Genomic DNA, 26,621 nt, shown 5'->3' with positions numbered 1-26,621 from the left:
CCATTGGTTGATTATGAAATTAATGTTTCAGTGCCATGATTTAAGCATTTTTAATTATAAATGTGTAAAAAAATTTAGTGAAATGAATTAAATGCATTACTTCTCTAAGAACCATTGTGTTTGAATCTTTTACCTTTTCACAGGGTTTTTTCTTCTATAAGTTACTTACTGTTGATATCTAATACGTTTTATAATTGAATGGTGATGAAATTTTTTATGTGTAACAAGACAGACTCCCGCCTCACTAAGATGTCATGTTGTACCTTGATAAAACTACCTGGACGCTGGGTGGGTGCTGTTGAGTACCCACCTTGGTCTCTTGATTTGACACCTCTGGACTTATACTTCTGAGGGACCATCAAGAATGATGTGTTGACAAAAACCAGCAATAATCGAGCTATGAGAAGTTGTCATGTGCTGCCATAATCGAGCTATGAGAAGTCATGTGCTGCCATTATGCCAGATGCACTAACAGCTGTAGTTCAGTGTGCAGTTGGGCGTTGTATAGAAGCTGCTGGTGGTCATTTCGAACCCTCAGCCAAAAATTGTCATGTAAAGTCAAATTTGTCATCAGATGTGAACTAGCAAACTGAGTACATATTTTTTTGGAACCTTCTGTATATTAACAATCATTAAAACATTGCACTTGCAAGTTTAATATGATTTTGTTTTGTACAATTTAATTATATTTGTAATTAAAACTGTGAGAGCAGATAAATTGTTTTCAAAGCATCATTAAATGAACAAAATAAACTTCTCTTAAATTAACTTTTAATGCTAAACTTTACATTAACAGAATTTATGTTATTTAGAAAATATATCTGTCATTTGAAGATAATAGTAAAAAAAAATTTGTAATTAGTAAAATATTTTAACATCTTTTCATTACCAGTAGTCTTATAAAATGTGCATTTGAAATTTTGAAAATTTGCTATATATACAATAATTAAAATTGCAGTGTGTCAGTTGCAATACTGACAGTCGTGTGTAAATCTATCTTTTGGAGATTATTTTAATGATAAAATTTTAATTATGCTCAAAGTAGATTTTTAATTAGTCCTTCCTTATTGTTATCTGTTCACTCATTTTATCAAATACTACTTCTAGATTACATATAGTTAGTTGCCACTGATGATGATAACATTATATTGTTAGTTCTGCTACTGAAAAACCTTTGTTGAAAATTTTTATATTACATATAGTTAGTTGCCACTGATGATGATAACATTATATTGTCAGTTCTGCTACTGAAAAATCTTTGTTGAAAATTTTTATACTGATTGGCTAATTAAAGTGTGAATGGCTTGATTGATATCTATGAGTATTTGTTTCAATTGATTAATTCAATTTTTTTATTATTATTAGATTGTTGAAGTTGAAATGCCATATGACAAGTCAAAGAATCAGAGGAAAGGCTTTTGTTTCATCACATTTGAATCAGAGCAAATCGTTACAGAATTGTTAAAAACGCCTAAACAATCTATTAAAGGCAAAGAGGTAAGTAAGTGGTGAATCTTTTTATAGTTTTGAATATATTGTACAATTTAGTCAGTAAATTAGAATAAAATGTTAAAATTTTGTATGCTGTCAATGTGCGGCATTGATCTCTTTTATCCATTTTTGATTGTTGTTGTTGTTAAATTCAAATACTTGAGTATTTGATTTTTTTAAAAATGATTTTTAAAATGGATGAAGCTAAATAAATATTAGTTTAATGTTTTCTGTCTGGAAAAATTTTAGTATGGGGGCAGGTAATGTTTTCAATTCAAAATTGTATTTTTGTAACATCAAAATCCTTCCCTTTTGTAATTCTGTACATAGGAGGTTAACGTTTTCTTCCTTAACGTCTCCTAGATTTTCTTATATGGCTTTTCTGTAAGAATAGTGTATTGCACTGTAAATATTGTGTAAATAGTTTTTTCTGTACACTTATTAGTTTCATGATCTACAGTTTAAAATAAAACATTTATTTATGAAGTAAATTTCATTATACTTGTTTTCTTAAGCAGCATTTTTTTTGTCAGTTTAATTATTCACTTGTGAAGTGTATGTTGTTTTAGTCAGTGGTATTAAATTCATTGCTTATTATTGAAATTACATGTAATGTCAAATATTCTAGTTTGTAAATTGCGATGTAATTTTCAGTCAACTGTCAAGAGTTTGTAGCATAAGAAAAAAAATACAGTTATGTCATAGATAATAGGTTTATTCTTTTAGAACATTTATACATTTTACAAAAATGTATCAATAGCAGAAAAATGGCTTACCAGTTTTATAGTTTTCCTATTACAATAGTTTTGGGATTTTAAAAATATAGTATTTTTTTTGAAATCTGTACTAAAGTTGTTAAACTTGAACATGCATGCCTTGGTGATTGATTAGGTATTTATTTTATTTAAAATTTATTTAACACATATTCTTGTCAAATCCATTATAAATATTAAAAAAATTTACTTTTATATATTTTTTTATCTCCATATATGATGAGTTAATGATTTTTGTTCTTACATTTTGGATAACCAAATATTTCATAGGTTTAATAAAAATAAAAAACTGCCGACAAAAACATTGCTTCTTTTGTTCTGGGTTGGTTTCATCATGATTTTGTATTACACTTGCAAATAATCTTGTTTGAATTTTGAAAATCAGAACATTGGTTGCGAACATTACTGAATAATTGTCATCTGTTAGATTGAGAGTGTACCTGATAACATGGGAAAATTAGCTTTTAACTTTCTAACAAACCCCATTTGAATTTTGAAAATCAAGACTACTGATTGCAGATATATTATAAGAGCGCCTCATTGCACTTCCCAAAACCACCCCAGGGGCATCCTGTTTGTTGCCAGGTGGTGATGTTTGGTCTAGCCTTGCATGGGGTGCTCTCAACATTTCACCATTAGTCTCATACAGTCTTTTGTGGAAAGCCCATTATTCTTAAACAGAAATTTTTTTAATTAATATTTTACTAAATTAAATTTAATTATATTTTTGCAATATTCATTCGACTGATAATCATTTAGTTCAAACCCAGTTTGCTCAGCGATAGAGGTTCAGTTACATTAATTCAGTTCAAATCTCCACTACTATATATTTATATGCATGCATATATTTATGTAGCCTATGAGTCGACCTAAAATATTCCAATGCTGAGTCACACATCTAAATCTGTTCAGCATTTGAGTTGCTATGATGGAACAAACATTCATACATACAGATACACCCTAAATACATTACACTCTTTTTTGGGCTGTCGTGTAATAAAATAATGAAAGAAAGGGGATTATTAGTTTATTTAGCAATAAAATTGGGTGCAAAGCAAATCAATGATGATGTGCCAGGCAGCAGCACATGGCTCCTTTCACGATTTGCTAGAAGCAGTATGTTGTCAGTTAATTTACAGACTAATTTCTAAGCATAGATTATTTATATTTGTATTTACTTATTTATTCATTTTATTAATAAAAGGAAGGAATTATAAATATTTAGCAATAAAATTATGATGCAGAGTGGATCAATAGTGGTGCTCCAAGTGGCTGCACACTGTTCCCTCCAGAAACACTCCTGCCAGAAACAGTCCATTATCCATTAACTTGCAGATTTTTGTCAATTAATCTAAGATTAGGAAATCTTAATTATCTTTTTTTTATTTTTGTACTTTTATTTATTTATCAATTTTGTTATTAAAAGAAAGTGATATCAGTAATATTTAGCAATAAAAAGGATTCTTTATTTAGGAGGAAAGAGTTGTTGACGTGCATCCAGCTGGCGCATCATGTGGTTCGCTTTGTGCCAGTAGCAGTAGTGGGACTGGCAACTAATTTTTTTTTGTTTTCAGTCATTTGACTGGTTTGATGCAGCTTTCCAAGATTCCCTATCTAGTGCTAGTCATTTCATTTCAGTATACCCTCTACATCCTACATCCCTAACAATTTAAATTAATTTTTGATGTAAACAAATTATATTTCTTACTGAAGGCTCGTTTAGCTTGTGCTATTCGGCATTTTATATCGCTCCTGCTTCGTCCATCTTTAGTAATTCTACCTCCCAAATAACAAAATTCTTCTACCTCCATAATCTTTTCTCCTCCTATTTTCACATTGAGTGGTCCATCCTTGTTATTTCTACTACGTTTCATTACTTTTGTTTTGTTCTTGTTTATTTTCATGCGATAGTTCTTGCATAGGACTTCCTCTATGCCGTTCATTGTTTCTTCTATATCCTTTTTATTCTCGGCTAGAATTACTATATCATCAGCAAATCGTAGCATCTTTATCTTTTCACCTTGTACTGTTACTCCGAATCTAAATTGTTCTTTAACATCATTAACTCCTAGATCCATGTAAAGATTAAAAAGTAACTGAGATAGGGAACATTCTTGTCGGACTCCCTTTCTTATTACGGCTTCTTTCTTATGTTCTTCAATTGTTACTGTTGCTGTTTGGTTCCTATACATGTTAGCAATTGTTCTTCTATCTCTGTATTTGAACCCTAATTTTTTAAAATGCTGAACATTTTATTCCAGTCTACGTTATCGAATGCATTTTCTAGGTCTATAAACGCCAAGAATGTTGGTTTGTTTTTCTTTAATCTTCCTTCTACTGTTAATCTGAGGCCTAAAATTGCTTCCCTTGTCCCTATACTTTTCCTGAAACCAAATTGGACTTCTCCTAACACTTCTTCCACTCTCCTCTCAATTCTTCTGTATAGAATTCTAGTTATGATTTTTGATGCATGACTAGTTAAAACTAATTGTTCTGTATTCTTCACATTTATGTGAAGAATACTTCTTCCCTGCTTTCTTTGGTATCATTACTATAACACTTTTTTTTGAAGTTGACTGAAATTCCCCTTTTTTATAAATATTACACACCAGTTTGTATAATCTATCAATCGCTTCCTCACCTGCACTGCGCAGTTATTCTACAGGTATTCCGTCTATTCCAGGAGCCTTTCTGCCATTTAAATCTTTTAATGCTCTCTTAAATTCAGATCTCAGTATTGTTTCTCCCATTTCATCCTCCTCAACTTCCTCTTCTTCCTCTATAACACCATTTTCTAATTCATTTCCTCCGTATAACCCTTCAATATATTTCACCCATCTATCGACTTCACCTTTCGTATTATATATTGGTGTACCATATTTGTTTAACACATTATTAGATTTTTATTTATGTATCCCAAAATATTCCTTAACTTTCCTGTATGCTCCGTCTATTTTACCAATGTTCATTTCTCTTTCCACTTCTGAACACTTTTCTTTCACCAGTTTGCACTTCCTGTTTATAGCATTTCTTAATTTCCGATAGTTCCTTTTACTTTCTTCATCACTAGCATTCTTATATTTTCTACGTTCATCCATTAGCTGCAATATATCGTCTGAAACCCAAGGTTTTCTACCAGTTCTCTTTATTCCGCCTAAGTTTGCTTCTGCTGATTTAAGAATTTCCTTTTTAACATTCTCCCATTCTTCTTCTACATTTTCTACCTTATCTTTTTTACTCAGACCTCTTGCGATGTCCTCCTCAAAAATCTTCTTTACCTCCTCTTCCTCAAGCTTCTCAAAATTCCACCGATTCATCTGACACCTTTTCTTCAGGTTTTTAAACCCCAATCTACATTTCATTATCACCAAATTATGGTCGCTATCAATGTCTGCTCCAGGGTAAGTTTTGCAGTCAACGAGTTGATTTCTAAATCTTTGCTTAACCATGATATAATCTATCTGATACCTTGCAGTATCGCCTGGCTTTTTCCAAGTGTATATTCTTCTATTATGATTTTTAAATTGGGTGTTGGCAATTACTAAATTATACTTCGTGCAAAATTCTATAAGTCGGTCCCCTCTTTCATTCCTTTTGCCCAGCCCGTATTCACCCACTATATTTCCTTCCTTGCCTTTTCCAATGCTTGCATTCCAATCTCCAGCTATTATTAAATTTTCATCTCCTTTTACGTGTTTAATTGCTTCATCAATCTCTTCGTATACACACTCTACCTCATCATCATCATGGGCGCTTGTAGGCATATAGATGTTAACAATCGTCGGTTTAGGTTTTGATTTTATCCTTATTATACAATGATTCTATCACTATGCGTCTTGAAATACTCCACTCTCCTCCCTATCTTCTTCATCACGAAACCTACTCCTGCCTGCCCATTATTTGACGCTGAGTTAATTGCATGGCAACTAATACAAACACAAAAGCCAACTCCCTATTATCAATACGGCTAGCGTTAAACATATTCCTGTTAAAACATATATAATTATAAAATACAGTTATTAAATCTTAAATACTCTCTTCTTGAGCATATTTTAAATATAAAAACACCAAAATGTTGAGAAAATATTCTTTATGCACTAATATTCTTTTCTTAAAAAAAAAAAAAAAACCTATTCTCAAACATGAGGGTCCAGGCAGCAGAGCCCCCTAGCTAGATTGTCAGGTGTGTGAAGCGAGCTGTGATCAGCTAGTAATACATAAATAAGATGAACCAATACCAGCAAATGAGTACAGGCTTACATGATCAAACATATACTGCTCATCAAAAAATAATAATATTTTTTCTTAAATGTTTATAAACTGTAAACAATAATAACAATTATAAATTAATAAATTTTACTATTTTAATTCATTCATTCATTCAATGTCGCATAGCTAACGACTATTTTTGATGCAAATAAATTTATACTGAAAATTCTATTGATTATTGATTTAGAATCTTATATATGATTTTTTGTGTCCTTAGTTACAATTAATGTATATATGTACATATTTATATAACCTATGACACTCCTCGTAACATAAGGATTTCAACTTCGGGATCATACATCGATGACCCCTTTCATTACTGTTTAGCTGCCACGGTGGAACAAACACACTCTAAAAAATTACACTCCTTTTTGGGCAGTCGTGTAAAAGGTTGAAATGCATATTGTATTGTTTTGCTAACAAATTGATTCTGAAATGAATACTGTGTTAGAATAGTAATTGTTCAGTACGATAAAGATAATGTTAATTAATGGTTTTAAACGAAATGGATGTACAGTGTGCGTTGGATTAAATATGACATTTAATATCTGCAGTATGATTTAAAACTTGATTTTTGGGATACGTGTTAATAAACTTCACATTAATACAAACTGTCCTATAAAAGGTTGGAAAAAGCCTCCTGCAATATTATTTTGATTCTGGTAATAACGTGAAAGTGTTTTTGACTCTCCCCCCCCCCAAAAAAAAAGTAATCAAACTTTAAAATTGTCAAAAATGACAGTTCTTGTCTAGTAGATTAGCATGGAAAAAAGTGAACTAGCAGTCAATAATATACATTAGATACTAGTTGCTCATATAGGATCGTATTTTTTTTATTAGTCTATGATAGAACAGCAGGCTAACGTAATAAACTGTCTTAACACTAAATGCTAAACAGTTAATAAACTTATTAATAACTAACTTTAGTTGTAATCAGAGTAGTTCCTACACTTGTTTTTTCTTTTGAGGGTATGAAAAATGCCAAGCCTGTTGCAGTTTCAATCTTAAAAAATTGTCTTCTGATGACAATGACACTGAAGACAGTGCCCTCAAATGTCAACTTAAAGGTAGTAAGAGTTATGCAGGCTTGAGCACAGCAACCTTTTTGAAACTCAAAAACTTTTTGAAACTTGGACTGATGAATTCATGACATTTTTTCTTACAAATTTTCTTAAATGGTTTTTTATAATAACTATTAAAAGATAGTGTTTTCTTTCAAGTCTGTTGATTTAACAGTTGGAATTTAAATGTTCTGTTCAGAAATTTATATTCAGTATTATATTAAAAGTAATATAATAAAAGATATTTGTAATTTTCTTTTAAAAACAACCAAGTTTGTAGAATCTTCTGGTAAAAAGGTAATAATCATTGGTGATCATCATTTTAGAAACTTTGTTAAAAGTTAGCAATTTAAAATTTTAAATGTATCTGTGTTACACATTATACAAGTATTCAGAAATAAAGTAGACACATTGACCTAACGTTTGACATTTAATAGTAAGATGTACGTGTGAATCTATGTTTAGGCTTTGAATAAATTTACTTTATACTAAACAAATAATAGTGAAATATCTCTTTTAATGATTATAAATTAAACCTTATTTTTTGTGTCAAAATCATGGGCGTATATCCTGGCAATCCCTGAGAATTAAAACAAATATCCAGTAAATAAATTCAATTTGTTTTTTTCATAACTTGCAGGTTGATGTGAAAAAAGCTACGCCGAAACCAGACAGTATGGCCGGTATGAGAGGTGGAAGAGGAAGTCGAGGAGGCCGTGGACGAGGCAGAGGAGGTATTAATAAAATTTACTTTACAATTAAAAATAACGTAGTTTTAACTGCTCAGTTGAAAAGAGTAGGAAGTATTTTTGATTATGGTTGATTTTTTAACACTGAAATTTAGTTCCATGGATAAAAAAGTATTTTTGCATTCAACACAATAGCCACCTCTAATTGAAAACACAAATAGAAGTAAACATTTATTGCTTAAAATTTATTTGAAGATACATAAATTTAAAAAACAAGGCCAAGCATCTGATAAAACGAAATATAACTTAAAACTATGCATTTTCTCCAGGACTAGTCCAGCTTTTTAGAGAAAAACAAGTTTTATTTAGTAAGTTTTAATAGTTTTTTAAATTTTATATATATATATTTGGTTTCATATTACTAAATAATCCATATGTTGCTAAAATATACTCTTGTTTCAAGACTATTGTGTTCTATTTCCACTTGTCTATTTTATATAATACCTTTTTTCAAGTTATTCTCTGAAATAAAATAGTTTTACCCTCATTACCCGTGTATAGTTAGTTACATATGTAAATATAAGGTAAACAGTGGTCCATATTTACAGTATTGTTGATTATTCTAGAGATGTTTTAGTGTTATTGGTGGTATGGTGATACTCTTAATTTTATTCACTTGGTTAGAAAATTGAGCAGCCTCAATAAAATTAAATTAAACCTACAACTGGGAAATGTTTCGTTGTGCTTTAATTCTATTAAATCTTTATTAATTTTAAATAGTATATGACTTTCATGAAATTATTCTAATATTAAGTGATAGTGGTATAAAAACTTACAAGTTAAGACTGAAGGTCATAATCCTAATGAACATTGCAGTAAAGATGAAAAAAAAGTTTTATACATAATTAAATGCCTGTTGAAAGTAAAATATTTTATTGTTTAAATAAAGTACTACTGTTGAAAACAAAAATTAAACAACTTTTGTTAAAAAGGGGGAAAACAAAAATTAACAACTTTTGTTATAAAGGGGAACATGTTTAAATTTTAAGAAAAATATAAAAAAAAAACTAATGTTTAGGGAAAATTAATCCTATGATCAGTGATATTAAACTAAGATAAATTTTTAATATATCATTTTAAAATTTAATAAATATTTATTATATTAAGTAAATAATAATATATATTTTTAATATATTTGAAAAATGTGCACCTGCTGTATAAAAATGTATTTTTTATTCAAAGTAAGTTATTTAATTTTTTCCTCTACTATTCGTACCCTATTTCCATTTTTCTTTAATCTTGCTGTATTCCTTTTTTTCTAAATAACTTTAATAGGTACATGAAATGTTCCATTGATTTTGTAAAAAAAACACTTTTCCACTTAATTTTTATTAAGCTTATCAAGACATTTAATTTTAGTAAAAAAAGAAAAAAAGAAAATTCTCATAAAGTGAAGGATGATTAAATTCTATAAAGTTATTTACCTGTATTTTGACTTACTACTGAAGTATGATTTTTTGGAATTTTTATACTGGAACTTTTTATTCAATCATAAAAACGTTTTAAAAGTACATTCCCCCCCCCCCATCAGAGAAATAATTATAAACTTTCTTTTAAGGTTATTGTAAATGATATTTTCATTGTAGCAAATCATATGTTGATAACAAAAAGAAATCTTGCAAATTTCGGTTACTGATTAGCGTGAGGTAGCAAATTATTGTATGTATGATATATATATATATATATATATATATATTTATACTTAAAAACTATATTTTTGTTTCATTAAAGTTGTACAATTAATTAGTAGATTGGTATTTAGGTAAATTGGATTACAATTCAATGGCAGGTATATATGTTAGCTGTGGTTTATCTTCGCGTATAATAGTAGTTATTAATTATTCTTTAAATGATTTTTGGGGTTATACTCTATTAAATAACTGTTATTTTGTGGTTCAATATTTGAAGATTGCTTTACTTGTAATTTTTAGTTTTTTTTTGAAGTATAATTGGTAGTTAGTGGCAATTAGAGGTAGCTAATGGAGTTCTTTTTTGTTTTAGGTTTTGGGCAGGGTGGCTATGGACAGGGTGGATATGGTAGTTACGGTGGGTATAAATTTCTTTTTTTAAGGGAATGTTTTAATGGTTGTGTTTTGTTTTTAAGTTAATGAGTAATACATAAGCACTTCAATATACAATACAATAGAGCCAGTTATTTCTTCTCCCCCATAATAAAAGTAAATAAATTAACTAACAGTAAGTTCTGAATCCCCATCAAAATCAATACTTTAATAAATAACCATTTGCATTTTATGCTTAAAACTTGTGCTTTTGTCTCAGCAGTGTTGCATCTTGTTTATAACTTGTGGATTAGTTTTAAATGGACTTAAAATTTAAAAAAAAGTTTTTAGTTGTATAGTTTTAACAAATTAATATTAAAATATTAGTGTTGTTTTAAATCATTCAAATTTAATGATTGTTACTTCTGATTCAGTAATGATACAAAAAAAAAATTGTAAAAGTATAATTATTAGACATTTTCAGTTAAAAATGAATGTAATCTTAACCATTTCAAACTTATCACTTATAATTATTTGATAAAAGTAGATATTTATTTTAACCATTGTTTTTTTTTCCATTAATGTGTAAATAAAATAGTAATTTAATGAGAAAAATAAAGATATTTAAAGCTATTAAATAACTATTTTTTAACAAAATCAATATCTAATACCAACGGTAGATCTAGATAAAATGTAATAAGCCTTTCATATTCTTAATAAAATTTTCATATTTTGCCTTATACTTTCTTGCTTTATATATGTATGTACTGTTTGAGGTTAACCGGAACATATAGTTAAAATAACCAATAAAATGTCTTACAGCATAAACTATAAAATGAGCCAGCCAAGGTATAGACACCAAGCCCTCAATAAATGGCTGCAATATGTTTATCCCCTTATTATATACTTATTTGGACAGAGATAATAAAGATGAATTGTGAAGAATATGTTATACTGTTAAATTTGATAGTTTTGCATTTTTATAAATCTGTTGTACCAACAATACGACTTATATTGATGACTATAGTCTTTTCATTTACCATGCTATGATTATTTATTAGGGTTACAAAAGCCATTTAGAGTTTTAACATTTAGCCCCTAATTAAAACACAAGGTTTCAAGACTAAACGTATAAGCTGTGTAATGTGTGAATCGTAAATGTATAAGCTGGTGTGCACGTTAAGTTAAATATAAAGTTATAAATATCAGGTCCTGTACATTTCTTCAAGTCTATTCAACTGTTTAAAGCCTCTTTAAATAGTAATAACAAGATGCTTTTAATCTTTGCGGTGCCCAAACAAAAATCAGTTGTGAGATCCAGTTCGTAGTATTAAAATGATACTCAAAATATCTTAAGTGATATTTTATTGGCTGATCATTTTTTAGCAGGTGGTGGCTATGGAGGTGGATATGGTGACTACTATGGTAGTGGATATGGTAATTACGGAGGTGGATATGGTGGATATGATTACTCAGGTTATGGTGGATATGGAGGTTACGGTGAGTAAGGAGATAAAGCAAGATATTAAAAAAAATTTGGTTAATAAATTTTATTACTTGAATTTAAGATTGTTTGTTAATGGTTGTGGATCATCATTCATATTTTACCAAAATTGTCAGATATGTTCAGCAGAAGCTTAATGTAACTAGCATTGTCTTATTTCATAAAAAATTTGAGTTTTTTAAATTAGTAACAAAAAGATGAATATTCACTAAATTTAAGGAAAATAAAGAAATTCACAAATAAATGCCCAGTGATTGAGAATTCTGTTTCATGGAGGTATTGATATGTGCATTGTGGGTCTATGCTGCTGTTTGCAAGATGATACTCTGTTGAGTGTATGTGTTTTTGGATAATTACATACACTTTCTAAAACGCAGTTTACTAAAAGTATAATAAATGAGGCTGTACGTCTGGTGAAGTATGACTGATCATAAACTTGACTTCATAAACTATGTCTTCAGGATCTAATTCGACCACAAACTACAAAATTTAACTTTCAATTGTTTGGCATTTGTAAACTTGTAATGACTGATTTGTCAACATATGCCATCGATATGCTTAAAAGATCAAAGTGCCATACACAAAGAAAATGACTTCATTTATACTCTGAATGTTAAATTTGGAAGCTCTTTGGTTAAAGAAAACGTTAAAAAATACAAGTTTTAATCTAAAATCACTTTTATGATTCACATAACTATAAATATGTGCAAGATCTAATCTCTTGAGTATAGGTAATTATTTTATAGTAACGTTTTAGAGCAACTATTTTCTTTTAAACTGTCTGAATATGCTGAAAAGTTTTATATGACAATAGAAAAGTTATCTTGAATAAGAATGCTTGTAGTAGTATTACTAACTTCAAAGATTGCTTATCTTTGATCTTAAAATTGTTAGTATCTATTAAATATCTTTATTTATTTTTGCCTGTATTGGATTCTACTCTGTATGTTTGAAAAGTTCCTGAGCACTAAATTAAATAAAAATACAGATTTAAAGATAAACCAATTTATTATCAGCCCTCTACACAGAACCCTTTAGTTATACACTTGTTGCAGCACTGGTTGAGCCTGTCAAATGCTCTGGAGAAATCAATTTGTGGGATCACCTTCAACTACTCTGTGCCAAGCCCTTTGGATGGCTGGAATGTCGTTGAAAAAGCGGCTTTTCATCTTCAATTTGAGTTTCAGGAATAGTCTGCTGGTGCCAAGTTGGGTGAATAGGGTGGGTGTGATAAGACTGATTTGATTTGCAACATTACGTTTTTAAAACTGTTGACATGTATGGTGAGACATTGTTGTGCAAGAGAGAGTAACTGCCCGGATCCTGGTATTTGGGTCAGTTTCAATGAATGCAATCCATCAGGCATTTCATTACTTCCAAATAGAATTTAGAATTCATGGTTTGACCAGTTGTGCGTGCATTTTGGCAAGGTTTTTGTTGTGAACAGTTGTTAATGGCCTCCTGCTTTGTTCATAGTCATCCAACGACTACCATCTTTAAAAACCTCTTCCACCATGTATGTTATAGTACGAGATGTAGCTTCATCACCAAATGCTTGCTGTGTAATAGAATAAGTTTCAACAAACGATTTTTGATAACGAACACAAAATTTTATTGTGTTTTCTCTGTTCCATGTGGCAAGCTCACAGAAGGTCATATGTACACAATGTACGTACACAGCTGAATGTAACTCAAGACTGGAGTGATGAAACGTGATGTAATTTAATACACACTTGTTGGACATCTTACTACATAGTTCTTTGGTTGCCCAAGAGATGGTGCTACTTCAATAGACTACAGAAATTTAGTTTGGGAACTTTTCAGACGCACTGTATTCCATTAATAATAACAACTATATTTCCTTTTCTTTAAGCTTCATAATTTAATCTTGTAGAAATTCCACTTTATTTATTGTAGAACAATGGAATGTTATCAGTTTGCAATCATGGTGGTGAAGCAATGTTGTGGCTACACTGTTTTTTCTAAGTGAATAATGTTTATACTTTTAATGATTCAATTGAAATTATTGTTATAAAGTCATAAAATCATATTTATGACTTAGCAGTTTTAATTACTTGCTCATGTCCTTTTCATTTTGTTAGGACTCGTCCTAGCAATTATTACCCTCTATTACTAATTTCATTTTATCTTTTCACCTAATTTCTTGTGTTTCAGGAAGAAACAGTACGTTGCAACTGTCTCATATGATTTCCTATATTTATTTATTAATAAATTATAGGTGTTTCTTAACATAGTTTTCTGTTATATTTATTTGGGAAATTTATAATCTTTTCAAAGTCCCCCAAAATAATCAGTAACAAAGTTGAGAATTTTTTATCTGTCGAAATATATAAGTATTAAAATAATTTTCAGCATTCTTTATTTTTAAATAAGATTTAGTAGGGAGTTTATTTAATTTTTGTCAAATTTTTTGAATTATATCTTTCAGATGGATATGGTGGTTATGGCAACAGTTACGATGCTGGATATGCTGCTGGTGGAAGAGGAGGTGGCAGAGGGAAAGGTAATAGAGTATTTTATTTTACCAGAGGAATAGTTAATTATTTTTTACTGGTGGTCCTTTGTTTAATGTTTATATTTTATTGCTGTATCTAAACTCAGAGCACATTTATTCACAGTATGTATGGAAAATTCAGCAGTATTCAATGCCTCTAGGGTAGTTAAAGAAGTAAAACCATTTACTAATGTTAATATTGTGAAACCTGTTTCAACAGAACTTGGGATTTAGAATGAATCCCTGTACAATAAACAATTCTTGTGGTTTTATGAATTTAATTCCTTATAATAATAGAACCTAGCCAATTTAGTAACAGAACAGAGTTAATCTATATAGGAGTATAATCAAAATTTTTAATTTATGTACAGAATTTTCCTTTAGTTTATTTTATTTACACTAATTATTTATCAACTAATATTTTTTTATTAAAGTACTATAAAAGTCGCAGGCAACAAATTCTTTTAATTGAAATTGTCAGTTATTTTTGTTTAAACTACAAATTCCAATTCTATAGTAAACTTCCAAAATATTGCTGATTGTGAAAGTGATAACTAAAACAGTTGAAAATGCCAAAATTACTTTCAGGCTGCATTTCCAGAATACTACATTCTTGGAATTTCTTTTGAAAATAATTGAGAATTGCCAAGTGTTTGTAAATGCTGCTCGTAGAAAGAAAAATGATGACAATTGACTTCAAATTAAGATTGAAGTGACATTCAGTAAATTACAGTAATATTCCACCGTTAATTAACAAGTTAACATACTTATACATTTTATAAATAAATTAAATTTCTGTTATAAAGATTGCTTTCAATAAATTAAATAAGAATTGTAATTTTAAAACTGCATTAACTTAACAATTTTTTTTTTAAAAAGGCGTAGTAGGCCTGGGGTTTCACTCTGCAACATTGCTTTTCCTATTAGGGTCTAGTAGTTTAGAAAAACAAAAGCAGCATTCAGGTCTATCTGTAATCTTTGAAATAAGTAGTTTATTGAATACCAAAGATGATGTGAAGTTACATAAATACTTTATTAATGGATTAAAGAATATTTAGTGTATAGGACACATTGCAATTATTTTTGATCTGAAAAGTTTTTTAAATTCTGTTCTCTGTTTATTGGTTGTGATGGTGTATTCTTAATTTTAATGCTTTTTTGTGTGGGGAAACCTAGCTTTTAGCATTAGAAGCATTGCTGTACAGTTCTTGTATTCTTATAAGGAAATGCATTGTGGGTTTCCCAAAAAATTGTCTAGATCATATTACAATTTTGAATTGAGCTAATTGAGCTAAGAAAAAGGTTGCCTTATTACGAAGTATCTGTAAATTTCAATGAACCACTGAAAAAGTGAGAAATCCAGATGTTGCGTTAGCATCAGGAAAGAAAAACATTAGCTGATCTGCTTTATTTAAATCTGAGATCAGAAAGTTAATACAGTATAACTCAAAAAAGTTTTTTGAATCTTTGTTTATTTTCAATGTACCAGAAAGCGAAGCTTTTACCAGAATTTATTATGTGAATATTTACTATTATATAGATAGTCTTAATTGTTGCATACCATAAATATCTACATAAAACAAATTAACTTGTTCTTTTAGCGACGTATCATAATTTATTGGAAAATGTCTTGTGAAATTCTGTTAATTCAGGTTTTACTGTAATTTATGTTAAAAAATTGTTAACAGACCTACTAAAAAATTTAAGTGCATGCTTTATATGGTTTAGGGTCATCGACTTCTTTCAGTTTAAGTAAAAAATTAAGTATGTTTGCAGTGTTAATGCTTTTAATATATGATTTTGATAGTTTTTGGAAATTTTCAAAAAAAAGGAATGGGTAATGAAGACATGTACACACCAGCCTGATAGTAGCATTGGTTTTGGTTGTAGGATGGCTGTGTTTTATAAAGTTACTGCTTTATAATACAGATATTAAACCGTGCATTAGCCATGCGGTAAATTAAAACCCCTGATTGTTTTAAATTGCATATGTTGGAATGGGCTATTTGTCAACAGACAGTAGTTTCCTTATACAACAGTAGTTCATTTCTTATGTACAAGATGTAGTTCTGGCAATTGTTAATTCATTAAATTCACGTTATAGGCAGCAACTTCTCTATATTTATGAAATGATTTAAATTAAGACAAGTTATATTCATTATTTTGATGTTCCTTGTTTACAGTTGCTGGTAAGTTTTAGTGATCTACTATTACTTATATGAATGTACAAAGAAAAATACTTTAGGAATTAAAGCTATTTTTATTATATCAAATTGGCATCAGAAATATAATTTTATTTGTAATTTGAAAATTGTGAAAACTGTCCATATTTGTATATATGGCTGCTATTAAAATATTTGTCTTAGTAGTGCATATAAATTAAGGGCTTTTATTATTTCCCTCCTATGCATCTTGGTGGGTGTCTCCCTCTGCAGGGTTGGGATGTGCATCTTTGTTTTTCATTTAAAAAAGTTAAAGTTTTTAACTAGGGCTAATTTTTAAAATCATTGCTTTTGAGAATTGTATCTTTTTTATTTCTTTTTGTGGAATGAATTTAATTGCAGTGAAGTTATGGAGACTGGTTACAACTGCTTTATCAATCCCTTCTTGACGGATGGGTATTAAAAAGTGTAGTAAAAAAAATTCAATTTTTTATCATGGCAATTAAAAGCAATTTTATACAATACTTTTTTTAATATATGAGCTGTTTGGATTCATAGTGGTGTAAGTCACAAAGCTAAAATTTTCCACAACTGATAATTATGATTTTATAAAAATCAAGAATTGTTCTATAACACTTAAAAGTGCATAGATGCCAATAAAAACAAAAAAGTTTGATAATCTTTATTTATAAAAAATTGAAATTATGTTCTAAATTGGGATTTAATTGTTGTTGACTTACACCATTATGTTTGTAAGCTCTGATGAACAGCTGCAATAATAGAATATTTCATTGAAAAGTACAAATTTTTCTTAATTGTTCAAAGAGTAGAATTATTAATAGAAAGTTTTTTAAATGTTAAAAATTACAAATAACTACCGAAAAATTTGTTGCGACCATTTAATTCCTCCACCACTACTGCATCTTCTCCATCCTATCCTTCAACTTCTATCAGCTATCCAAAATCTTCAACTTCTTAGAGCTTTCAATGTTTTTAAAAAATATGCATGGTGTATTGGGGGAATAATGTACTTCTATAAATATAAAACGCCTCTTTTCTTAAAATAATTAATTATTCATTTACCATTATATAGTTGCTCCTGAATTATGTTATTTAAATGGTTTAGTGACCCTTTCTATACAGTATGATATTAATCTCGCAAAATTCTGTTCATTCATTTAATGAATATAAAAAAAATGAAAATGATTTGTTTTCTTAACTGAAGCCATTGGTTGTTCAGCCAGTTTACTTCATTACCTTCAATATATTTTTTCCTTTTGGTAATAGGTTCTCGAAGTTCTTCTGTTTGCACAGAAACCTATTTGCTTTAGTATGCATTGTAAGACAAGAAGAAATCTTCTTCTAAAGCTTCTTGAGGCAATAGTTTTATCCCAAACATATTTATATGCTATTTGGCCACATCATGAATGCCTAAGTTGAAACAATAGACATTCCTACAGTAATATGCTTCAGACACAGTTTTGGGAAAATCAAAGCTTTCTGTAAGTTGATTGTTATGAGATACATTATATCAGGATTACTTTTTGCCTTCTTGCCATCAGAATTAAGTTTTTCCAGCATTTATGAAGTAAGAGTGTTTGTGATTAATAAGATATTTTCTCATGATTTTCTACATTCAGTAAATGTTTACACCCATCAGAATATTTACAGGTGTCTTTTAGGGGAGCAGTGAATGTAAATTGTATTCGTTATTAAAAATATAATTGTAAAAATAACAGGATTAACTTCAAGGTTTATATATCATACTTCCTAGAGATCATACATTTTTCTTATATTTAAATCAGGATTGAGGTTATTTTCTGTTCAAATCTTTTTTGCAATGTGTAATGATGACTGGTAAGCTGGAAAAAAGCTGATCTGATTTATTACTAATTGTTCTTGCCTTTGCCCAGAGGCCATTTTTAGAGGAGCTATATGTTTACCCCTCAAATCTTTTCCAGGGGATATAGCATTCCTTAATTTTTTTGAAATGTGAATCAATCATCTTACCATCACTAATCATAAAATTGCACAAAAAGAATATTTTACAGATTTGGACTGTTTAGTCTTGTTTTTGAATGTAATACAGATTTTTGCTTTATTTTGAATTTTTAGATCTATCTTTATATGCTTTTGCAGAAGCATGGTGGATCTGTTCACATAAATAACCCTTCTACTTGCCAAAATCAGCCAAGTTTTGAAAGCACTAAATTGTTTTCACACCTTTCATTTTCACTTAATTGATATTACATTCTTTCTCTCTTTTTTTTCTTTCTTTCTAACAGTTGCAATCAATATTGTGGAAGGTCTTAGATTCTGCTACTTTTTTTAATATACCTTTTACCTGAATTACAGAGTTTCACTTACACAAAGATTATGACTTGATTCACTACGAAATCAAAGTATTCATTCATAATAAAAACATATATAATCCATTTTTACAAACTGCATATATAATATGTATGTATGAGATTATGTATGCATGCATATATGTGTGTATGTTTAATGTAAAATTAGTGCCAGATGTAATTGAGTCACAAGCAAGCATAATTTGTTTATATCTGGCTATGTAAGCCTGGCCACGTGTAAGTTAATTTTGTATCAAGATAAGCAAAATGATTCATAATTTACTTTTATTAGCTGCTAGTTATGTACCCTGTGATTAATAAATGGAAATCGAAATAATTTCTGAATTATACTGATGAGTTTATTATATTTATAATGGTGTCTAAACATTACATCTTAACCCAACTTTAAATGTTTATGACAATAAACACAAAAATCTGACACCATCAATCGACCATGTCTTGTTTCCACATCCTTGTAGGCAGTGTCGTCTTAATCAAAAAAATAACACTTAATAGATTGTTCATATATCATGAAATAATTAAGAAATTTTAAAACTTTTGTCCTTCAGAAAAACACATTTTCTTCTTTCTTTTTCCTGTTTAGCCTCCGGTAACTACCGTTTAGATATACTTAAAAGAGGATGAATGAGGATGATATGTATGAGTGTAAATGAAGTGTAGTCTTGTACATTCTCAGTTCGACCAATCCTGAGATGTGTGGTTAATTGAAACCCAACCACAAAAGAACCCGGTATCCACGATCTAGCATTCAAATCCATGTAAAAATAACTGGCTTTACTAGGACTTGAACGCTGGAACCCTCGGCTTCCAAATCAGCTGATTTGAGAAGACGTGTTCACCACTAGACCAACCTGGTGGGTTTCAGAAAAACACCTGGAAAGAAATTTTGTTCATTGGAATTAAATTTTTTCATGAAGTTCAAATGCTTGGCCATAATTTAAAATTATAAAATTAATTGAAAATATATTTATTAAAAAAAAAAATGTTACTTTTAACTTTAGTGTATAAGGTATTTCACATACTTTGTTAAATATAATTTTATTAGAAAATTATATTCTGGAATACTGTTCAAAAGAATTGCAGGCAACCACCTGTGATCCATTTACTAACTTGAAACAAGTTAGCTTGTTTAGCTGTGTTAGAAAAATACCAGACAATTTTGCACTACAATTTTGTCTGTGAGTATGCTCCAAGATCAGGTCAACCTACCACCAAATAGATGCCCTTGTGAATTATTGCATCAGCAGTTCGTGCTGTTCTGCAAGATCACCATCAAAGATACCTTTTTACTCCCTTTATGTGCCCTTTAACTTGATTGATGGTCAGATGCTTGTCTGTTTCATAGTGCTATGAAATGCAGAAAAAATTTGAAAATTGGAAATCTTGTTAATAATGTTATGACAGGTGAGAAAACTTGGCTATATTATGATGTCCTGACCAAGGCTTAGAACAAGGTGTTCAGAGTTTAGGAGATGCCTATGGCTGAGACAAAAAAAAAAAAAAGTCGTATTGCAAAACTTTTTTCTAATGCCCTTTGTAATTCATTGTAATAAGAACGTCAAATTAAAACATACCAGCTACATATTACTTATATAAAACAAATTATTTTTTTCTCATTCTGATTTGTAATTCTATATCTGGTAACAAAAAATATTTTTTATTACTATTTTTAAATAACCTTTTTGCTTGTATTAAATATCACTTAAGTAATTGTCACACTATATTTGCATTCAACATAGTTGTTGATTTGTGTGTGGTGATATCTGCTAAAGAATTTGATGTTATTAGTATTATAATAAGCACATTCCTGATGAGCCAAATATTCTGAACATTTAAAAGTTTCAGAATATAGGTAATTTTTAATTTGCAATTTATTTCCACCTTGTGAGCATGAAGTAAAAGTTGATCAGAAGTAATAAACCTATTATTTTTTAAAAGAACTGGAATTTTTGTTACTAATTTTTTTTATTTTTTGTAACTGGAATTTTTTTTGTTTTTCTATTTAGTTAATAAATTACTATTTGATATGCCTTATTTTTTGAATGTATGGTGGTCAGATAGACCGGAGAGTCTGAGTACTGTTAACAGTATAAAAGAGTTTTTGTTCAACTTCGAGCACTTCATTATCATGATTGCAATTACATTCAGAATATGTTTTTTTTGTAGTTGTAATTTTCAACGATGGATGCATGTTATGATAAAAAATGTTATTATGTGTGAATGGCGTTAATGTGAAAATTAATCGATATAGAGCTTATAACTTAGTAGTATTTGCACAGTTTTAATCTAAAATTTCATAATATTAAAATCATTTGCAGTTTTAATCAATCTTGAAGATATTTATTATTTACCAGTCCTTTAGTCATTATTTTGGTACTTCAGCTTTTGTTCCTTTGGTTTTGCAATGAGTGCTATAATTTAAAGTTATTACATGTTGAAAATGAAAAAAATGTGTTTGTAAAAAGATTTTAAATGAAGATCATTACTTGAAGCTGTTTTTGTGTGTAGTGGCTCACTTTTGTTTTAAGCAAGTTTCTTTATTAATAAATTAGTGATAAAATTTTGTGTCATCTTAATGTTGTTAAAGTGGATGTAAATAAATGACTTGAACCTTAAATATTATTTTATTTATAATAAAAATTAATACTACTTATTAATTTAAATAGCTTTTATCTTATTTTATTTTTTGCATGTATTAGTGTTTTTGTCAGAAAGAAGCTGATGTAATCTGTTGAAGTAAAGTTTATTGTAATTTTTTAATGCAGCATTTTTATTTTTTTAATAGTGCTTTGGTTCAAAATTTTACTGCACGTAAATGTATTCCTTCCTGGTGTTGGTATTACACATCAACTCTTTTCGTTCTATTCTTTGTTTTACTAATTGTATTTTTTGTTATTTTTTGCGTTTTGTTTTGAAGTAGATCGTATTAATTTTATAGTTAATTTGTAACAAAGTATTGTAATAATACCGTAGGCGTAGTTTAAAATAATTCAGTCTGTTAGTTTAAATTTGATTGTTGTTTAATTGCAGGCAGTGGTTATGGCGGAGGCAAACAAAGGGGTGGAGGCCGAGGTCAAAGGCATGCTCCTTATTAAGATAAGCAATTATCACCTCATTTCATCCTATCTTGAATGTCTTCTTTAATTGTCTTTGGTGAGTTTGCCCATCTGCCTATTTCTTTGACTATCGGTCAAATTACTTAGTATGTCGCGAATGACTGCTAATCTTAGAGCAGTGACAAGAATAATAGAAAATTAACTGTTAGTTGGCAAAGAATAGAGTGTTTGTTAATATTTATAATTATTGTGTTTTATTTGAATGAATGTTTTGTCAAAGGAAACTAATTTCATAAAGGATATTTACGTTCACCTTGATAATCTCAAAGTTAAACGTTTTAAGCTTAAAAGTGAAAGTCTGCTGAGTGGCTTATATCCTTTTTACATACGTTTAATAGTTTTCTCATCTATATTAACAATTTTTTTAATTGCAGTAGGATTGAGTAAAATAAAAGATGTGGTCTAGTCCAGCACATATTGAAAAAGTGGAAGGAAGCATTGTCCGTTATTGCATGTGACTTCTCTGCTAACTTATTTTCAAATATTACTAACTTACAGTATTGAAGGGAAATATTCATTTTTTTTTTTATTGTTTGTGTAAAATGTAATGGGAAGATGTATATACACCATATGTTAAAAAAAAAATATTTTAAAATGAAATTGCATTCCTTTGGACATAAAAATTTCAGATTATTAAAGTTTATTGAAGGTAACATATTCTTGATGTCCTGTCCCATTCCTTGAGTTTGCATTAAATGAACGTGTCTTATTTAGAGTACTATAGTACATTTACTAATTTGGTTTAGTGTGCATAGATTTTATCCTTACTGCAATGGTTAATAGTATTAAATTAGCAAGTGTGCATCAGTGTTTTGTATATCAATTATTTTTGGCCATTGTCAATTCCTAGTTGTACGTAAAACAATTTTCAAGAACCTTTCATTAACACGACAGTCCTATCTCCTGATGTGAAAACTTCATTTTGTAAGTTAATTTCAGAAAGCCTTTCTATAGACATGTATTTATGATATTCATTAATAAGTATTTGCTATTCAGTCCTTTTAGGTGTCAAAAAAATTTCTTGACTGATACATGTTATTAGATGTGTACTGTCTGAATTGTAATCTTTCTCATTTGTGTGGGGGGGTGGGTAGTATTATTTATATATTAATTTTCTGTTTCAATAATAATCCGTAGTTCAATTTGTTATATAATCTTATATTGTTTATAAAATGCCAAGCAAGTATACCGCTAGTTTTATTTTAATATCTTATTTTGATTTAAAGAAATAAACTGGAAGGTAAGAGTTGCCTTTAAAAATTATTTTTTCTCTTAATTGAAAAGTTCATTTTTGTAGGGGTTGGAGGGATATATTTTTAGTTTTTTCTCACATGAAAACTTTCTTCATATCAGCATTATGACAAATTCAAATAATTAATAGAAATCTACCAAAGAATATGGGAAAAAGGTTCCTTGAAATCTTGAGAAATGTGTTTAGGGTAGGTAGATGAAAGCAAGGCAAGGTGGATCAAATTCTCAAGAACTTGTGATTTATTTTAAACCTAAGGCAATATTGTCTTTACCACACCTCTTTTTATATTACTGTATAATTTAGAATAAATCTTTGGTGTCAGTTTATGAAGACTATATGAAGTTTAGGGATTGACAAAGCTATTTGGTCCCTCTCCACAGTTTTGGCAATATTAAGAAATTCATATGACTGAAGGTTTCACAACACATTATTAGAAAGCATGACAGGAATAAGAAATTTGCAGTGAAGGGGAGGGGGTTAAATGATGAATTGGATTAAAATTAGGGGTCACAAGTGAAAGTTCATTACAATCTTCCATAAGTGATGTAAATCAAAATATTGAATTTGTTAAACCAGTTCACTACCATTTAAACAAAAGTGACAGTGTTTTACAGCCATTGAATAAAGAAAGTGATTATTTTTATACTGTAATTAACAATTTTCCATTTATGTTAGATATGAATTAATTTACTGAAAAGTATAAAATTCCAAATTTTATAAACTGGTATAAAGATTACTGTTAGTTGAGAAGTGGTTGGAAATATACATAGAAATCAGGATTTTTGTTACTAATATATTGTAGTCCTTTTTTAAGTATTAGAAATGTATCCCCTAGTGGTATGTAACAAAACTGGTGTTTGTGTATGTAGGTATAATGGTGTAATTCACTGAAAAGTTTTTTGGGGATAATATAGACAGATATTGTGTATAATTTTATTTTTGCATTTCATTACTGCTTTCAAGGGCTTTTAAGTAATTGCATTAAGTAAATAAATATTAATTAAAATATTCTTATCTTTTCATAATCAATTAAATTAATTTCATTCTTATCCCAAAGAGATATGCTGATGATAATTGAAACCTGTTTAATGTATAAGACAAAAAAATATGAACTTATTGATTAAATAATCATATTGCAATGGTCAGACGTGTGGAGCCTGTCCGTTACTTTGAAGGTAACAGCCAGTGTCAACAGTGGATCTGTAGGTGGCATTCAAATATTGGCTCTTATTTATTTAAAGAATGTTGTGCAATTGATTAACTTGACATCTAACAATTGCTAGTCAAATTTAACTGCCTTCTGAATTTATTAGTGTATGAAGTCATTTATTTTGTTACTGTTTTGTAATGCTTAGAATCTACACAGAACTTGCTTACTGTAGTTGAAAATATGTGTATGTATGTAAACAGTTTGTGCATGGTTAGGTGCACTGTTCTTCTTAATACTTTTAGACACTGTTACTTAATAATAATTGTATTGGTAACAGACAATTAAAATTTTTTTCAAATTAATGTTAATCGTGCATCTGCTTCAAAGTTATTTCTAAGCACAGTAAAGCTGGAAAATTTTTTTATTTTTACAAATGATAACAAATTTAAAAGTTAAAAAACATTTTTCTAATTTATAAAATGTGCACGTTGAAATAAAATAAGACTTGTTTTCATAGAGACTAATCTTCACAGTTATGAAACTATTCTTCCCAGACATTTTTGTATTTGTAGTGTTGAATGTCAATAAAAATTTTTTTGAAACAAGGTTTTATGAAACTGCCACTCGATATAAAATGTGTGACCTAATTCAAATCTTGTTGTTATATTTCCTGGTTTTTTAAAATTGCTTTTTTATTTAAAAATTATTTCCCGTAGCTTCCTAAAGAGATCTCCCAAAGATCTCATAATATGTGAATTAATATTAACTGCTGCAGTTTTTAACTACTTCATCCGTTCATGTATGAAATGTTAGCAATTTTGCTTAGATAAGTTTTAGTAAATGTAGAGTAGTTAAAAGTTTAAAATAAATTTTTATGAAGTTTTTTAAATGTTCCACTCAGAATACGGGTTAATATAACTTGGGTTATCATTTATTCTAGTTGCTTGTGAATTTTACATAATCGAAAAGTAGTTATCTAAATAAATATTTTATAAATCAATGATTTTTCGCATTGAAACAGTGATTCACCATTGTATTGATATTTTTTTTTTCATTTAGGTTAAGAATTTTTAGTTTGTTACAAAATCAAACATTATATTAGATTTCTTTATGTTTCAGGAAATCGTTGATGTGAAAGTGGAAGCGAGAATGGAAGTTAGTGTATTATCATTATCACCGAATCACAAGTGAAAGTTGAAAAACCATTCATATTCATTTCATTGTTGAGTCAATTCATATACATATTTGTATACATTATCATCATCATTCCGTGCATTTATAATTTAATTTTATATATGTGAACAGCAATGTGGCTTCATCATAATCAGTTGCTACAGAAAGTACTGTGGGACAATTGAACTTGTATATTTATTATTAGTTATAATTATTTGTCATTTATTAATTTGTGTTGTTTAGTTTTTATTACTAAAGAATTTTAAGTACAATTGTGATTGTCTCTTATAATTTTATAAAATGTAATTGTAATGGTTGTAGCTCTGAAGATATCAGAAAGATTAACGCTACAATGGAATATAGAATTATTGTTAGAATATGCTGTACATAATGTGTGGTGTATTTCCAACTCCTATTGATCATTGTGTATTATCTGTACCTCTTAATTATTTTTAATTAAACGTCCATTTTTTTCAGTAATGCGTTTTATTTTCTTATCCAACCAGAAAATTCAATTGTAGATATTTGACTTAATTGAATTGAATTCGAGAAAATTCACAGCATATTAATATGTAAATGAACATTTTTGTAATACTCAAAAGGTAGTAGTAATATTTTTTTTACACACACTCACTAGCATCCCTCCCTATTGCAGCTTCACCCGCCCTATACTTGTTTCCGGTCTCATTTATTTTTTAAATTTAAGTCAAAGTAATGTGAAGGCAGCCATTTGCTTCATACATACAGTAACAATGGCGGTGTTGGTTGAAATGCCATGCTATATACAATCGTATCCCTTAAAACAAGTAAATTAAAAAAACAAGAAAGTTGTTATTAGATCATATGAAAAACTTTTTTTTACCTTTCTTCACCCCTTCAAGGAAGATTTAAAAAAATTAGAAAGTGGTTTTTACATATTTACAAGAAAATTACACCAGAAATGGTGTAATAGCATGTTGATACCTTGTTTACACAGAGATGAAAAAAAAATACTAATTTCATTGTTCCTCCATCTTAACCCTGTTTAGATTCTGCAT

The 26,621-nt window shown here is 29.0% G+C and overlaps 1 protein-coding gene and 1 non-coding gene across 10 annotated transcripts in view; both read left to right on the top strand.

The window, feature by feature from the left end:
• Window positions 1-26,060, top strand: part of sqd (RNA-binding protein squid) — a 43,270-nt gene extending 17,210 nt beyond the window's left edge. Inside the window, exons 5-11 of one of the 9 annotated variants that reach the window (XM_075361286.1) lie at window positions 1,366-1,497; window positions 8,235-8,328; window positions 10,345-10,389; window positions 11,733-11,843; window positions 14,297-14,371; window positions 21,924-22,046; window positions 25,531-26,060. In XM_075361286.1, the coding sequence (XP_075217401.1) occupies window positions 1,366-1,497; window positions 8,235-8,328; window positions 10,345-10,389; window positions 11,733-11,843; window positions 14,297-14,371; window positions 21,924-21,988 (522 nt within the window). In that variant the 3' untranslated portion in view covers window positions 21,989-22,046; window positions 25,531-26,060. Of the gene's footprint in view, window positions 1-1,365; window positions 1,498-8,234; window positions 8,329-10,344; window positions 10,390-11,729; window positions 11,844-14,296; window positions 14,372-21,923; window positions 22,047-25,530 lie in introns of all 9 variants that reach the window. The other 8 variants (XM_075361285.1, XM_075361289.1, XM_075361288.1 and 5 more) reach the window with 8 other exon arrangements.
• On the top strand, window positions 1,211-1,283 carry LOC142322500 (small nucleolar RNA snR61/Z1/Z11). Its single transcript, XR_012755896.1, has one exon. It is a non-coding gene; the product is annotated as a small nucleolar RNA snR61/Z1/Z11 (small nucleolar RNA).
• Window positions 26,061-26,621: the final 561 nt, after the last annotated feature.

Source organism: Lycorma delicatula, chromosome 3, assembly GCF_047948215.1.
Source record: "Lycorma delicatula isolate Av1 chromosome 3, ASM4794821v1, whole genome shotgun sequence".
Taxonomy (NCBI): Eukaryota; Metazoa; Arthropoda; class Insecta; order Hemiptera; family Fulgoridae; genus Lycorma; species Lycorma delicatula.
Note: the sequence above shows the minus strand (reverse complement) of the source record. Positions and strands in the feature narration are given on the sequence as shown.